General features: G+C 36.0%; 1 protein-coding gene across 3 annotated transcripts in view; it reads left to right on the top strand.

The window, feature by feature from the left end:
- The window catches only part of LOC121951493 (guanine nucleotide exchange factor VAV3-like), a 68,794-nt gene that overhangs the window by 1,434 nt on the left and 49,967 nt on the right, over positions 1-17,393 (top strand). For 2 of the 3 annotated variants that reach the window (XM_042497827.1, XM_042497829.1), the window contains exons 2-6: positions 2-46; positions 1,599-1,796; positions 7,859-7,975; positions 16,109-16,167; positions 17,004-17,069. In XM_042497827.1, the coding sequence (XP_042353761.1) occupies positions 2-46; positions 1,599-1,796; positions 7,859-7,975; positions 16,109-16,167; positions 17,004-17,069 (485 nt within the window). Of the gene's footprint in view, position 1; positions 47-1,483; positions 1,797-7,858; positions 7,976-16,108; positions 16,168-17,003; positions 17,070-17,393 lie in introns of those variants that run through there. The other variant, XM_042497828.1, reaches the window with a different exon arrangement.

The raw sequence follows: 17,393 nt of genomic DNA, 5'->3' as shown, positions 1-17,393 counted from the left end.
GGAAAATTATCTGATCCTGTGGGCAGCACTGGATGTGTCCTATCTGGTGCGTATTTGCATTGTAATATGTATATTTTTTGTATTTAAGTTATCAAGTTTTCTTGTTTAACCTACTTTCTCTTATAAAAGTTTAAGTTTATGAGTTAATGTGTGAGGAAACATCTGGCTCCCTAACTCAGGGTTAAACAAGATGGGATCCCCCAGCTTCCTTCCTGTGTTTATGTCATGAGCTTAGTGACAGCGATCTACAGTAAATCCTATTGCAGGAGGATGTGTTTCTGCATTTATCTTAGATTCCTAAATTCTTTACAGTCTGAAGTATAGAAACACAATCTATGTATTGAAACAGAGATCACAGCATCCCGGCATACATGCAACAATGAACACAAAGCTGTTTATAATCCACGTGGAATGTCAGCTGAGACTTTGAGGGGGAAAGATTAATCTGCAACAAACACACTTTCTCATAGAGACACTGTGTGTGAATGATAAAATAAGCACAGGATTTTTTAGTTGGTTAAAAGGTTAGTCAACTGACAAAACACTATAGCCAAAAACTTAAACAATCAGTTCATTACTTGAGTCTAAAAAAATCCCCAAAAAATCCAGAAATGAAAAGTTTGATTTTGATTAGTTTTTGAAAAGTAATTAATTCCATCTGACTTAACATTGGCTGAATAAAACAGTTCAAAGACTTAGAAGTAAAAGTAGAAGCTCTCTGAGGCCCTTCCCACCACTGAAATCCGCCAAATGTTTTACTCCACCCCTTAATAGGATTTGTCTCTAAACGCAGCTAGAGTCGAGTGATGCACGTTATGCTGCTGTATTATTTTCTACAAACAAAGAAAAGCAGAGGAAAGAAAGGGAAACAAAGCAAATTGACTTTGTAAAAATAAATTGAAAATGTGTGTGTGGCCTCAGCCCGTTGCTGCATGTCATCCCCTCTCTCTCCCCCTTTCAAACTTAACCTGCTCGATCAGAATAAAGGCAAAAGCCAAAAAAAAAAAAAAAAAAACCAAACAGTTGCAGCAACTTCACAAAATTAAGTAATTATAACTAACATTTAAAGTAAATTTGAATTTAGATACAAAGTAAACATAACTTAAGTTTAATAGTTATATTTACTGACATTCAAGGAAACCGTTTTCCAGATTTTCTTTAGGTAAAATCAACTCGTCAGATTTTACAGTGCAGCCTACCCTCAGCAGATGTAGCTTATTTACTGACACCTCATTTCAGAAGTAAGGGAAAGTTTAAAAGAGATTTTTTTAAGACCACCAATGCAGAAATAGGCTGTCACAGAAGAAGTAAAGGGAAATGCAATGACTATTTAACGACCACCTCTGTGGAAATATCACAGAAGAAGGAAGGGGAAGTCGACACAGACAGAGGGGGTTTCAGGGCAGCCTCCTCCAGCTGTGCAGCGCTCATAAGTTGCAGCAGCTCTGTCTGTCCTCCAGAGGCGATGCTGGAGTTTGGCGAGCGGAGCTGACCGCGCTGAGCGCAGCTGTCATGTCGTGCACGGGCTTAAGATAGAGATAAAAGTTTCTGCATTTGGCACTAACCTGCTGTTTTCACCTCTTTCCGCCAACATGGAGTACTGGAGGCAATGCGCGATGTGGCTGATCAGTTGCAACGTGCTGCCCGCAAACCACCGGGTGACTGCGGACACGGCGCAGGTGTTTGACCTGGCGCAAACCCTGCGGGACGGGGTGCTGCTCTGCCAGCTGCTCAACAACTTGAGACGTCACACTATCAACCTGAAGGAGATCAATCTGAGGCCGCAGATGTCACAGGTAGACAAGTCATTTATACGCTGCTTTCAGAGCAACTTGTGGTTGTAACGTGTGCAAAGGAACTGCAAAACTTGATGTGAAATCCAAATTATTGTCCCTGGACATTGATGAATTTTAAAAGCATGCCTTAACCTTTAGTCTTAGATCATGGCAGTGTAAGTTTATTTATTTAAGAATCAATTTAGCCGGAGGAAGCCGAATCAGTCTCACTTATGCTTACCTAAAATGTGTTTTTGTATCAGGGGCATTTCTAGGATTTGAGGGCATTGTGGGCTTAGTCCAGACCTCAGGGGGATCCCCTGTTCAGATTATCATTTTTTTTAAATGAAAAAACTATTTTTTAAATGCACACTGGCACCTCACACATTCTTGTCAAATCTTTAATTAAAACTTGGGATCAAGGGAGACTCTGATTTTCATTGATGCAGAGCATGAACACATGAAGACATTAAAAACAATCAACAAGCAAACTAATGACAGCTAAAATAGAAATAAAATTATACAAAACAAAGAGCAATAATAATGTAAATATCTTAAAATTTCAATACAGGATAACAAAGGTGTTATGATCTGAAAGTATAATAAAAACATTTACACTCATTTAAAACAAGATCTGAAATATGGCATTTGCTGTAATGGTGAAGGAGTTTAAGTTAAGTTTAAGTTTCTTGTCAGATGTATAAGTTGCATTTATAGAATTACATTTTCCTAGTTCAGTTCTGATTTGGGGAAATTGGGGCAACAAGCTGTTTTGCAACCCAATTTACCAATAAAAACAGTTTTTTAAGGCCACATTAAGACGAGAATGGCCCTATTAAAAGTAGAAAAGTCTTTCCTATGCATTTAAAAAAAAATCTGTGTTCATATAATAACATTAAGAACGATCCTCCTGTACACAGAGCCTCAAAAACAACTGAAAGCGCTGTAGTGTGCATGCCAGGCCAGTACTTGGTGGTGTAACGTTGTAATGAAACACCACAGAAGAACACCACGCCATGTGTGAATTTCGGCTGTGATGCCACTGGCTTACAGGATCTGTGCATTGCCAGTTTACACGGCAACAGAAGGGGTTGCGTTTTCAAAAGATTACACTCTGGAACCTGGTTTCAAAAGTTTGTGTTTTCAGATCCCCTAAATGGCCAAACCCCCCAAAAAATTAAACGTTTTATGCAAAAATTGCTGCAATATAAACGGTCCCTTAGAGAATCTTTTGGCTATAGTTGGAAAAATAGATAAATGTATGTATTTATGTTAACAATAGTGGAATGTAAGTTTATTTTTTAGGGTAAAACCTTTTTTTTATTCTTATTTTTGAAAAAAAAAGAGAAAAAAAAAAGAAAGAGAATCCCTTATACTTAGATACAGGGGTACTTATAAAACATTTCGGGCTGAAGCCGTGGAAGCCCAAGCCTAATGGTGCCACTGATATGCCTGAGGTAGGGACACAAGACAGCTGCTTTTTGCACATGAGGTCTGAAAAATGTAAAATTTATGTTAGCATATCATCACTGTTTTGTTACTATAGATCACCAGCAGGAAAATTTGGATATAGATTCTTTATTCCAGGATCCTTAAAAGTCTGATGCAAAGATACATGTGTGTTATTTTCACTTTAGTGTTATTCCATTATTTCAAAATTGCACGGTTAATGTCAAGATTAGAAGCATAAGGCCAAAACAGCTTTATGTTCAAGTCTTGAATTTGCGAACACAGACCTATCCTCTCTCCTCTGTGTCAAACTGACAAGTGCAAACTTTTTAGAAAATAAGGCCATAGAATGACCTCCGACAGACGGATATTATTAGTCTGCCTCCTCTTTAAGTCATAATTAATCCAGACAGATTTAGACTATTTATCTTTCCATAAGTCTGTGTTTTTATTAAAATCTTACTTTAAGCAATTGAAACTCTTTTTGATTTACTGAGGGAGTGCTTAATGTACCACAGCCTGTAAAACCCAAATAGATAGTCCAAGACTTGACCTCTGTCTGCCTAAATTCTTCCCTCTGCCGCTAGAGAGGCCTGATAAAATCCTGACTTTGATCCACCCATTAGTCAGAGAACTTTTACTATGTGTGCAGCAGATGGTAGTCTGGTAGTTACCCATCAGCAGACTGTGTGATTTATTTTCTTTTGTGACTCACTTAATTTAATACAGTTCAATACAATTCACTTAAATGAAATTAAATTCATTCACCTTTATTTGTATGACACCATATCATACAGATGCAGTTCAGGGTACTTTACATAAAAATGTAAAATCCATATATATTTACCTTTTATATATGTGATCAATAATTAAAGCTGAAAACATTTTCATTTAAACACACAGATCACTACTTCGGCCAGCACGCTTTTGAAGTAGAAATGTATTGTAATCTGAGTGGTTGAATATGGGTTTGATAAAATAAAATAAAACAATGTAATTAGAAGCATATTTCACTTCTTATATATGTGACAGATATCGTAAATTATTTTCTGAGGTGCCGGCAAACTTAACTTATAAATGCAGTGTTTACCGAAATACTCACTTACAATTTCCATGGCTTTATGTAAAATGTCACTATAAGAACAAGATTTCCTGTGCACACATGTACTCACTTCATTCAGGAAACATTGCAGGTGATTTTATCTTCATCAGGTTTTTTTAAACGTGTGATAAAAGTGAATATGTATCATCTACATTCAGACTAGGAGCATACCTAATTTCGGTTAATCACCACAACACTTTTCATTACTAACCTATTAAGGTCAAATGACACATTAATAACAATGACAATGATATGACTCACACACACAAAATTTTTTACATAACTAGGTCTAATAATGTTGCTGAGATCACATGGTAAGTTTTTTTAAAGATGAGATTGAACATTTTTGGAGTTCCTTTAATTAATGATTGAAATGCTGCACAACAAATTGCTTAAAAATAATTAAATTAAAACCTGTTTTTAATTCTACACAATTCCACAAATCCACAAATTGCCATAAACACATGGAAACATGTACTCAAAATAGTTTTGGCTTCAAAAATCTCTGTTTCCTTAATAAATAAAAACAGTTTCTCAGTCATGCAGTAGACTGTGCTCTGCCTTATAAACTGCAGTGCGGTGTGTGTGCTCTGTCCACCCTCTTTTATGCTCTGGATAGACAGTAAAAGCAGGCTATAGCGTGCTGAACAATGGGTAACCACAGCCTGCAGCTGTAGGCCGTCAGAATATGGGTTGGAATATGGTCAAGAAAGGCATGTGTGTCAGTGGGTTCCAGATTTTAAGTGGCCCTTTCATTGTGCCCTGCTGACCACCAGTCTCAGAAATGGAAACAAGGGCATGAAGGTAATGGAATGGGGGGACGGGAGTGCAGTGTGCTGTGGTGAAAATGCGCCCAGAAGTGCTATTTTTATCGTGGCATATGTGCAAATGCAAAACACAGAGTGTGAGAGTAAATTTTTTATGCATGGATCATGAATAGGCACTCAGGCACTCAGTATCATGTCTGAGTTTATTGCTTTTTTTTCACAGAAAAAGTGAGAAAGCAGCTGATATTCCAAAAAGTCTCTCAAGGGAGACTTTAGCATCAGACAAATCAATGCAGCAAAATATCAATATAAATGAGCACAAACAAGGTAAAAAATAGTGTCAAGATACAAACGAAAAGCTCAATATCTAATGCAGTATCAGATCAACAGCAATATCATCCCAACCAATAAACACGGCATCAAGCAACCCCAAAATTAGCCCTCCTTCAATCAGTTTAACCCTTTGAAACCTGAGCAAATTGGCTTCGTTCCAAAAACTTTGGAAGAAGGTGAAGAGCAACTTCATAAGAAATTATCAAAAAATAAATAAATAAAATTAAGAAAAGAGTAAAAAGTGAAAAGAAAATTACCTGCAAATTAGGAATAAAAGAAAAGTAAAAATCGAACAATGACCAAGAAAATGAAAAACAACATAATAGTTTATAAACATATTTTATATAAATATAAAATATTTTTAAATATAAATGTATTTTAAATATATAATCATGATAATCATAGTGTCCTGGACCTTTTCCCAATTTTTGTTTTTCACACATACATATATTCTAATTTTCTCCAAAAAAATCTGATAATTTTCTTGTCACCTTTTACCAATCTCATGCTTGTTGCCTTTTACAAGTTTTTGTAAGAAATCAAACCAATTTGCTCAGGTTAAGATTTAAAAGCTTGGCATCTGAATCCAGCACAAGAAAACTGATATTGACCCAGGTTTTAAAGGTAAACATCCTGTACCAAGAAAGATCTTCACTTTTACTTTAGTTGTCACAGAGTAGATGTGAAGAAAGTGGATATGCAGAGGGGCTGTGACAGTAATCAGGAGTGTGAGGCTGCTGGTGGTGCAAAACCATCATGTTCATGCACTTCCTCCGCAGACACACGGGGCCCCCGGGGGGCGGTGGAGTGATTAAAGGCGTCTCCATGATGAGCTGATGTGATAGGAGCCTATCTATTCTCAAGAATCAGCTCTGTTTTTACTGCAAATTATCATATACACAGTTCCTGGTTTAGTCATTAGTTGGTGTGCAAAAGGGCAAATTATGCTGCCAAACTCGTGCATGTTTATGGGTGTTTTTTACAGGGCTATTTGTGTGGATGGATTTTTAGTGCAAGTGGAGCTTGAATCTATAACCATAAGCAAATTGTCCTTATAAAAGTTGTCTGACTGCACTTTTCCCACCGAAACACAGATTGTAATAGGAAGTGACACCAAAGGAGCACATGCTTGGTGGTTTCATTTCGCACTGGGAAACTCTCCGTTTTCACTTTCAGTTTGCTGCAAGTATGTGTTTGTGTGGCTCATTTTCACATTTAAAAAGGCAACATCAACTTCTCCATGCTCACATTATAGTATTAATGTAGGTTTATTATCGGTTAAATAGAATTACAAGGTTGGGTACAAATATAGATATATATAGATATAGATATATAGATCCAAAGTGCTTTACAAGGTTGATTAAATAGATCATGCAATATCAAGAAAAACAAAGACACAGCAACCCCAACATAAATACAATCTATAAACAAAGTCGGCAAGTCTGTGCCCAAAGGGTTTGCACTGAGGCATATAAAAACAGACAACTAGAATAAAACAAAAATGAAAGAATACAATATCCGATGAAAGTATAAGATGATAACAAAATAAGAGGTGTTTACTGGCACCACTGTAGTTATGTTGTAGTTTAGTTTGTTACTTTTTTGAATAGAGGCCATGCACAACCCAACTGCTGAGTCGGAGTTAACTAGTTAGCTAATTTGCATCTGCAGTTTCTAGGCAGGAATAAATGAAAAAGAAAACACACAAACTACATGCTGACAGTATAATACAAACAGTTAAAAACAACCGTTTGCAAACTGTTCATACAGTATAGTACATATAAAGCATCAAACTAAATACATAATACTTGACCTTTCTTTTAATTATATTCAAAACACAGAATATCAACATCTCTTTCCAGAAATAATGTCACTGTTACTCTGGATAATCCACAGACCGTGCTGTCAACAGTTCAGCAGTTTTCAAGTACTTCCAATGAAAACTGATGTGTGACTCTGTTTTGTGAAGAAATTTTAATTTTGCAGTATTGCAATGCTGTGAGCTCTGGGAAATCCGAGACATGACCTTAAAACCTGGACTAATGTCGTTCAGGTGAAAACAACCTTTATTTTGCATTTGGTTCAGGTGGTTGTCAAACAATACTATACAATACTATTTTTCAGTCAATAAATGTTCTTTCTTTCTTATGATAGCAAAAAGAAAAACAAAATGTAGCACGTAAACCTAGAACTGTTTGCATAGGCACCACTAAAATATGTTTGTTTTTTTTTTTTTGTTTTTTTTTGTTTTTTTACTTTTTTTTCAATCTGGAAGAAGTGAACCATTTATGTTATTCCTAATTATGGACGAGTAACTGAAAAATTTGTCCTGAATGTGATTCTCCAAATGAAAGAATGCACAGACTTTTGTAAGTGCTCTATGAAGCCAAATGATACTAAACCTAATGAGTTTCAATTTTTTCCCTTTGCAGTTCCTTTGCTTGAAGAACATCCGAACATTCCTGACGTGTTGCAATGAAGTGTTTGGTATGAAGAAAAGTGACTTATTTGATGCCTTTGATCTCTTCGATGTTCGAGACTTTGGAAAGGTAATATCCTCACCTATCATTCCGTCTCCTGTCACAACACCATAAAACAAGCATGTAATTCTGCACATGATATTCTCTACCAATGCATCCATTTCCTCTTTTCTGTTCTCCTTCCGTCTTTTAGCAGTTTTCCTCTTGTTGCAACGATTTACAAATGTCTTTAAGCTTTTCAGGATATAGCACCTTTACACGCTTGTTTACTAGGAATTTAGTGTGTTAAAGTCATGTGATATCTATTACAGCTGAGTGGTGATGATGAACTTGGTTTTAATCGTAAAGTGCATCTGACTGTTTTTCTCTTTTGTTCAAATGTTATTAGACTTAGACTTAGACTTAGACGACTTTATAGTGAGAATCAAAACAAAAACAGGTGACACATACATTAAAACAGTGTAAGAGTTTTGCTTTTTTGGATTGTCAGAACTACTTACATAAAAAAATCTAATAATGGTGAAAAAAAATCCCTAAAGACAGCAAAAATAACTTTTGTTTTTAAATCATTGCACATCAGATACTTGTGTTGCAGCTGCAATTACTGAGAGGTGATAAAAGCAGGGCTGGGTGATATGGAGAAAATAAAGTATCACAATATGTAAATAAATACCTTGATATTTATATTGCAGAGATATTGTGGTTAAGTTTAAGTGCTCTCATAAAATACTTGCGCAATGAGATTTTTCATAAATAATCATCAGTGTGTGTATATAATGACTAAGTGGGTAAAGGCACAGGTGAAAAAGTCAGAAAATTACATATTTACTGTAATGCAGTAAAGCTGGGCAAAAAAAACACCTATAATGTTGCATTGTCCAAAATCTAGGATGATATATATATTTTGATATATATATGTTGTTATCATATATATGTATAAGAACAACTAACTAATTTAACTCTTTGAAACCTGAGCAACTTGGCTTGATTTCTTTCAAAAACATGTGAAGAGGGCACTGAGCAACAAAAAAAAGACCCAAATTTAGCAAGAAATTATTAAAAAAGTACAGTAAAACTACCCAGAAAAAAGTCTAAAAATTATAATAATTCTTTAACATAAATTTAAATATGTAATTCTGATCATTATAAATGTAGTTTTTTCCCTAGATTTTTTTCTTTTCTTTCCCAAGACATATTTTTTTCTAGCTTTTTTTTTTAAGATCTACTTATTTCTCACAATTTGTGGAGCTTTTCTCACTAAAGTGCTCCCTGTGTTTCAAAGGGATCTCATTCTCAAGAGAGACCTGTTTTGGACAACATACAATATAGCAACAATTTGTTACAGACAGACAGACAGATTTATCAGTGCAGTGCATACAACATTTCTTTTAGAAAGAAATCACACTAATTTGCTCATGGTTCAGAGAGGGTTAAATACTTGTGAAAGTGTGTCTGAAATCAGCACAAGAAAAGTGATTTCACTCCACGTTTCAAAATGCATTTTTCTTTAAAAGAAAAAGCGAATTTTCATGCGAAATCTCCATTAGAAACAATTTAACGTTAAATGAACAGTCATCATTTGCAATCTGCATCTGAAAATTTTAGAGAAAGAGTAACACATCTGACCGCCTGAACATCTAGTTACGCATTTAGATGAAGAATGTGAGTAATATAAAAAAAAAACAACTGGATGATAGAGAGCCGGTCTGAGTTGGGTGTGATGTCTTTTCCTTTGATGGAGGCATGGTGTGTGTGTGTGTGTGTGAGAGAGAAAGTTTATGTGTCCACTCATTGCCTGGTCTTGCATTTTTCTGGTGCACTTCTGGAGGGATCGCTCCACTTCTTTTTATTGCTGTGTTATTGTGGGAGCTGGTTTCAGTGTGTGTACACAGTGTTACCAGGTCAGTGGGTTTGTAGTGCGCTCCTCCTAGCTACTTAGCGGACTCTCGCTCGCAGCGCAGGAGCCTGATTTAACTCAGCTGAAGAAAACACACTGAACAGCAGCCTTATTCCCACATTTCCTTAGTTCAGCTCATCCGGTGCATGACTTTGCCTGGGAGCAGTATGAGTTGACTGAGGTTGTTTTTCAATTTTTATTCTTTTTTGTATTAATCTGTGCTAAACATATTTATTTCATAATTTAGTTTCTAAAATACAGAGGATTAAGTCTGGACAAGTGTTATCATCATTTAACAAAGACATAATTTGTGTAACTGCTCTCCACTAAACTAACATGCACAATATTTTCCTTTTATCTACTTTTATCTGCTTCTCACTTGTTGGGTATATTACTTTGGACCCAAAGAAGTGCACTGTTGAATTTGTTGCGATTTGGACAGGCGACACAATCGATATTAATATATTTTAATAAACAAGGGATCAGCTGGCTGTGGCTCTGTGTAGCAGTGTTGGTGGGGATTCAGGGCTCCGCAGACTGAGTCGAATAGTGTATTTCACTGGTTCTTCAGAGCTGGGTGTGATCGGTGTGTTTTTCTTTGCAATATACTAACCTATAAGACTAATGAAAGAAATCTGAGGATGCAGCCTTTGTCAGTTACACCCCAGAGCTATGGAGCACACTACCTACCGATATCAGAGAAGCCAGCTCACTAGATTTTTTTAAAAAAAAGTAAACCCTAAGGGGATTGTTTTGTGCATTTTATACTACATGCAAATTTTGATTAAAAGACCTGTTCTCCGGGCATCAATAACCCTTTGAACCCTGAGCAAATTGATGCGATTTCTTGGGGAAACATGGGGAGAAAGGCAAATTGCAAAAACAATTGTAGATTTAGAAAAATATTTTTAAAAAGCTAGGGAAATACATCTAGGAAAAAAGATAAAAAGTTAGAGAAAATTATTAGGGAAAAAAGAAAAAAGCTAGGGAAAATGTATGGAGGAAATAATAATCATAATTACATAATCAAAATTATGTTACAAAATGATTATACTTTTTAGCACATTTTTTTTTTTACATAATTTCCTTGTTTGTTTTTTTTTTAAAAACTTTTTTCTTCTTTTTTTCTAATTTTCAGGTAATTTTCTTGTATGTTTCACTAATTTCTTGCTAATTTTTGAGTAATTTCTTCTTTTGTTGCTCATTGCATTCTTCCCATGTTTTCGAGGGAATTCAAGCCAATATTCTCCGGTTTCAAAGAATTGAGGCTAATTATACATTATAAACGTTTTTAATTCACTTCCCTGCAGGGAATAGACAGTGGTCAGTGGTGCTCTCTATATTTGTGAGGAATTGCTGAGCTTCGCGTGCAGTTTCCCACACAGACCCTCTTTTCTTTCAGTTCAGTGTGTTGTGTTTCTAAAGAAGCTTCCAGTTAATCTGGCTGCTGATAATCCCACAGGGGAGGTGCTGCCTGCAAATATGTACAGCCCATCCAAGCCGGGCTGCATAATCTCAGTCATGTTCAGGAGTTGTCAATCGAACAAACAAGCTTCCGGCGGGGAAAGATTGGGCCGCATCATTACTTTTTTTTTTTCCTCATTAAAAATGCGGGTGTCTGCAGGTTCAGCCACTGGCTTGGATTGGCTCCATGTAGGGTTGTACAGCCGAACGAGTAAATGCTCAATCTCTTCCTTCTTCTCCAGAAAACATCCAAAAGAGAACATCTCAAATCTCAGCCACTCTAATCCACTGGGGTTGAGTTGTGCCAACTCTGCCCGTAGACCGAGCATTAGTCCACTGAATATCTAATGAGAGCTCTCTAACCTACATTCCTCTGCTGAGTTACTACAGGCTTCACCCCGGGCAGCCACGCTGACTACATGCAGCAGCCTGAAGGCCAAAAATGTGTTTACTTCTTCCCTAAACTTAATGATGTCAACCTTGAAATGTTTGTTTACTAAATTTGGATGAGTAGAGAAGGGCATTTTATATTGAAGGAATGTTTGTTTTTTGTTGTCTTTATAATAAATAGATCATTTATTTTTTAGTAGATGCACATATTATTGATGGTGTGATATAGTGAAGTATTAATACTCCATTACAAGTATTTTTGTGTCCGGACTTGGAGTTTTTTTTTCTTTCTGTTAACTTTCACTTTCATGCAGTATTAAAAATCATCTGCGGCCCAAAAAGCATTTTCCCTATAGACCACAACGGTAAAATGACATTTGTAAAATTTTTGACAGGACACTTTGAATTGCAAACAAGGTCAATTATTGATCTTTCTTTTATTAATTTTTAATCCATGGAGGTTTTAAATTTGTAAAACATTCCTGGAGCAGAGAAAAGCCAAAATTTGTGGTATCATTACAATGTTGAGTCGATGAGCTGAGCTGGAGCTCGTTGGTGGGGTCAGTGGGAGAAACACCACTGTGCATATGTAGTGGAAGCGTGACATTTATTTTGGCATATGTGACAGGTGAGCAATCCCACTGGATTACTTCAGTGCCATACAGGGGTCTGAAGTTAAATTTTTACTGTTATTATACAAGTATTGTTTTATGCAAGATTTGTGATAGGGACATTGCTGTGTTAAAAATGTGTCAATTTTAGTCTTAAGAATTTGAAATTAAATAAGCAAACACGTAACTGTAGATAAAAGTTTAACATTTACTGTATGATTAACAATCATGGTCATTACATAAAAGATTGTTTTTTTAAGATTATTTTTTGGGCTTTTTATGCCTTTAATTGATAGAAAAGCTCAAGCTTGAAAGGGGGAGAGAGAAGACTGACATGCAGCAATGGGTCGAGGCCGGAATCAAACTCGTGACCGCTGCGGCGAGGACAAAACCTCTGCACATGGGGCACTACCACAAAAAAGATTTTTTGATAATTTTGAGATGAATGCACATGCCCAATACCCTAACAAAATGTTCCCATTTTGTACAACATCTCTCTAAACACAGCAATAAGGTTAAACATTTTTTGGTACGAAATAATTTAACATTTATTATTGTTAACATGTTTAAATACTACTGCTTGTATAATTTCGATAACAAAATAAGAGGGTCAGGCATGCACATTTGAGCTATGACATTATGTTTCATCTTCTCTTTCTTAAGCTTTCTTTTTTGAATAATGCTCAGGGGATTTAAGCTACACTTAGTAAACAGGCCACACTCGCCACGGTGGTTTGACTTCAGCTCAGCTTGTGGCTTTGCCTTTCAGGCCATATGTGGCTTAAACTTTCGCAAGGTGTGAGAACAGCGTGCTCTTAGGACAGCCTCAAAGGATTTACAACTCATTACACATAAACTAATCCTTGATTTTTTTAGTTCTTCGTTCTGTCTTGAAGAACTAATGTTCTACACTTTCTTAAGTTATTCCTCCTACTTACGTGTCTTTAAAGCAACCGATTAGTCCTTCGTAGCATCAGTTATCATCAGTGTTAAATCTGATGTGACGAGTGTGATGTTTGCGGTACAATGAACTTCATACTGATGGTAACAAAGTTCCTCCTCTTGTGAAGATACCACAGAAATCAAATCATTTGTGTAATTTTTATTCTTAGCAATCTTGGCAAAGCAAAAGTCAATGTTGATTCTAATGGAGAATCATTTTTCAACATTTTGTTTCCTTGAATCAACTGACTGAATGTGACCTGTAGGGCCAGAGTGTGTTTTAGGTGTCTACATTTTTGAAATAATGATACACAACTAAATACTAGAGGTGCAAGTAATAATCTAAATAAAGGAAGTCTCACTTCAAAAGCAGAATATTTGTTTAATTGCAGGAAAGAAAGTTCTGGCTGCTGTAAATAACTTGTGATGAGGCCTTTTGCAGTTTGAAAGCTGGTCTCTCACACTACAAACAGGACTTTTTCAAGTCACAAGCACACCTAGGTTCAGCCACAGCACTCAGTCACACAGGAAGAGGAGATAAAATGCAGATAGACAGGCTGTTCATACTAACCCCACTGACTATCTCTCATAACCACGGCTGATCCAAATCCTAAGAACAGGTGCAGCATCATTTCTTGAAACTTTTTCAAATCAAACCGAGAATAAATTAACCAGGGCTTTTTTTGGAGATAGAAGCATGACATGATTATATTAGCTGTGTTTGTAATGACACATAAGATATACACAATGCATCTTATTAATGCATATTTTACTGTGGCACCTTATCATCCTTATCAAACACACGTTATGTTTCATTTAACTATTTCTCCTGACTGCAATGCATGAACTTTCAATACTGTTTGTTCCAACATTGACCAGGACGACGTTGATTTTAACATCCTGTGGCTCATGTGTTAGTAATGATGTGAAACGTATTTTCAGTGTACATTCGCTCAGTTAAAGGAACAACACTACGGGTCATTCTAACAGTTTTTACTGTGTATTTTTGCACATTCAGAAATACAATGTGTATATTTACTTCAAATGTGACGGGGAAAAAAGTGACTTTCTATGACTACTACTATTACTATCAATAACTTTATTTATAAATGGATAAGGAAGCTAGTTAAATAAAATTAATTATCACTCCTTTTGCGAATATGTAAAGTGAGTCATTTTGTATTTAGACATTTCTTTTGCTTTATGTTTTTCATTGTTTGTAATTATTGCTCTGCTTTTTGTCGGTCTGTTTTTGTGCAATATTTCTTTATTTCCTTTTTTACATGTTCAAAATAAATAAAAAAATCAATCAATAAAGCACCTTTAAAAACAGTTTACAAAGTGCTTTGACAAACAAGCTAAAGCAGAAGCAAGAAGGGTTTTTTTTTCAGAGGCAGCATAACTATAAAATCCAAAAAATAATGCCAAAAAGGCCAGACAAATTTGAAAATATAATTAAACAAGGGGGAAGCAATTATTCAACAAAAACATCAATAACAACGCGGACCAATAAGAGCTAATACAATTCAAAGAATATTAGCAGTAAACACAGAAATAGTTGTAATAATAACGGAATTAAACACAACCAAGACAGAATGAAATAATAAATCAGAAGATAAATTAAAAGACAAACTAATATTGATGAAATACAAATAATAATATATAAAAGCAAGTCTATAAAATTGGTCTTAAGAAGTGATTTAAAAGAAGTGACTGATTCTGCCAGCATTATCTCCTCAGGCAGGTCGTTCCAAAGCCGAGGGGCCCTGACTGCAAAGCCTCGACTGTGGAACGGCCAGAAGGGCCCCACTCGAGGATCTGAGGTTGTGAACTGGCTCTTATGGGGTCAACATTTTTGTCGTGTAACTTGGGGTCAGACCCAAACAAGCTTTAAACGTGATCAGTAAAATCTTAAAATCACAACACGGGGATGATGTGATTTTGTCTGTTAAAACCAGTGAATGAAAGTGAAAGTGAAAGTTTTTTTTTTTTTTTAACAATATTTCATTTTGGTGAAGGACGCAACATGTAACTAGAGGTTTTAACATAAGGATTTATTATTGTCTGCTGATCGGACTTTTCTCACTTTTTTTCTCTTTCTCTCTCTATTTCACACATAAATCCCCACCACAAACACACACACACACACACACACACACACACACACACACACACACACACACACACAGTCAGATGCAAAGGTGTGAGATGAGGCAGTGTGACCATTTCCTGCAGACCATGCATACCTTCCTGTGTCTCTCTGTCTGTTTGTCTGCTGTCTGTCGCTTGTTGTCAGTTTGAAGTTTATTTATTGGCATGAAAATGATTGAACATTTGTAACTTAAGTAACTATTGTAACTATTTAGTATAAAAACAAGAGCAACGATGAGCAATGATTGTTGAAGTGTGTTAGGTTAAAAAACCTTAAAGGAAAAAGAAATCATGTTAGTCAATTCTACCAAAAAAATCATTTCTTGAATAACAAATCATATCAGATATGTCAACCACTATGTGTCTTAATCAAAATCACTTGATTTCAATCAAATAATTCAATGGGAACATTGTTTTATCATGTTGAGCACCATACTTAATCTAATAAATTTCATGCTGTGCTACATATTTATTGCAATTTATTGCAAATGCTTTAAATCATTTTTATGCCATTTTAAAATAATATTTGAGATGCCAATTCACCTTTTGTACGCTGCCATGGTGCCCTCGAGCAAAGCATTGAACCTGTGTGTGTCCATGTGTATAGGTCCTGTTTGTGCATGCGTGCGTGTGTGTGTTTCGGGCCTGTGTGTATGTTATATGTAAGTAACATGACAAAAATTGAATTTTTTCTTCTTTTCTTGTTCTTGTTGTTCTTCTTCCTCCTCTTCCTCTTCTTCTCACCAGGTTATGGACACTCTATCCAAGCTCTCCTACACACCAATTGCACAGCAAGGAGGATTCAAGTAAGTTTTCATTTTCATTTATTTATTTGCACCAATAAAAACAGTAACAGAAAGTAATACAATAAATTACAATACTTTAATGTAAGCAATTTAAAATGGGGTTAGTTATAAACGTCACAAAGATCAATACAAATTATGAGTGTGAGTGTGTGTGCAAGTCGATTTTCCAGGCTGGCTTCCAGTTCACTTCAACCAATATTAAAAAACAAACAGACTCAGATGTCAGTAGAAATTTTCATAAAGTTACACACTTTCGAACCCCTGAGAATCTGTACTAAATTTTCACCTCCATCTCTTCATCTCCTTACCCAGACCGCAGCCACATTTAGCCACAACTGGCTAACTAACTTCCTGTTTTAACAGGTGTTTTATGTAGAAATGACAAACATCTGTTTGTAAAACATATAAAGATATCAGAGAAATAATTATCATGAGAGTTATCATGGGAATACACGCTGTGTACACTCTTTAACGTTTGCATTATGTGGACTTTTCTTTCAGTGTGTATCTTTTTATTTTGGCATCTTTAATAATTATTGGCGTCCATTGACTGTGAGAATAGGAGAGTTGCAGATCTCAATAAAACATGCCTTGTGGCCCCAACTGCTGCTTTTCAAGCTGCACTGATAAATTAATGCACTTGTCCAAACTAGTTTTTACCAATTTGTGTCCTTTTCTGCTGTGCAAAAGCATATCAAGCAGACCTGCATATCTGAATACATTTAAATACATCAAAAGTTAGTTTCCTGCCCAAAGTCACTCACTGATAATAGTTTCTTCAATGTGATTTTTTCTGTTAAACACCAAGCCTCACGCTGCTTTGCTGTCATTTCCAGGCCGTTTCCAACAGAGGAGAGCCTAAAAGACGAGGACATTTACAATAATCTGGAAGACTTGATTGAGTATGTATGAGGCTCCTCTCTGCGGGGCCATTACTGGTGTTGATAGAACATGATTATTTCACTCTGCAGCAGAACCAGCTCTGCTCATCATCCATGCTCTCCAGGGGTCTGGACACCCACATGTTTTGGTAAAAGGCTTGGCTCCGTCTTTCTGTTACTGTCAGAGGGAACAGATGAGTAATTCTGCATGTTTTTGCTGAGTGCTTGCATACCACCCACATCAAGGGTCTGGATGGGTGCTGCTGGCCGTTTGATTGATAGCTAAAAGATGAATAAGAGTAATCAAATATGTATAGAACAAAATTAGAACGACTTAATTTTGCA

This window comes from Plectropomus leopardus, chromosome 12, assembly GCF_008729295.1.
Source record: "Plectropomus leopardus isolate mb chromosome 12, YSFRI_Pleo_2.0, whole genome shotgun sequence".
In the NCBI taxonomy this organism is placed as follows: Eukaryota; Metazoa; Chordata; class Actinopteri; order Perciformes; family Serranidae; genus Plectropomus; species Plectropomus leopardus.
This window is presented reverse-complemented; position numbering and strand designations above follow the sequence as displayed.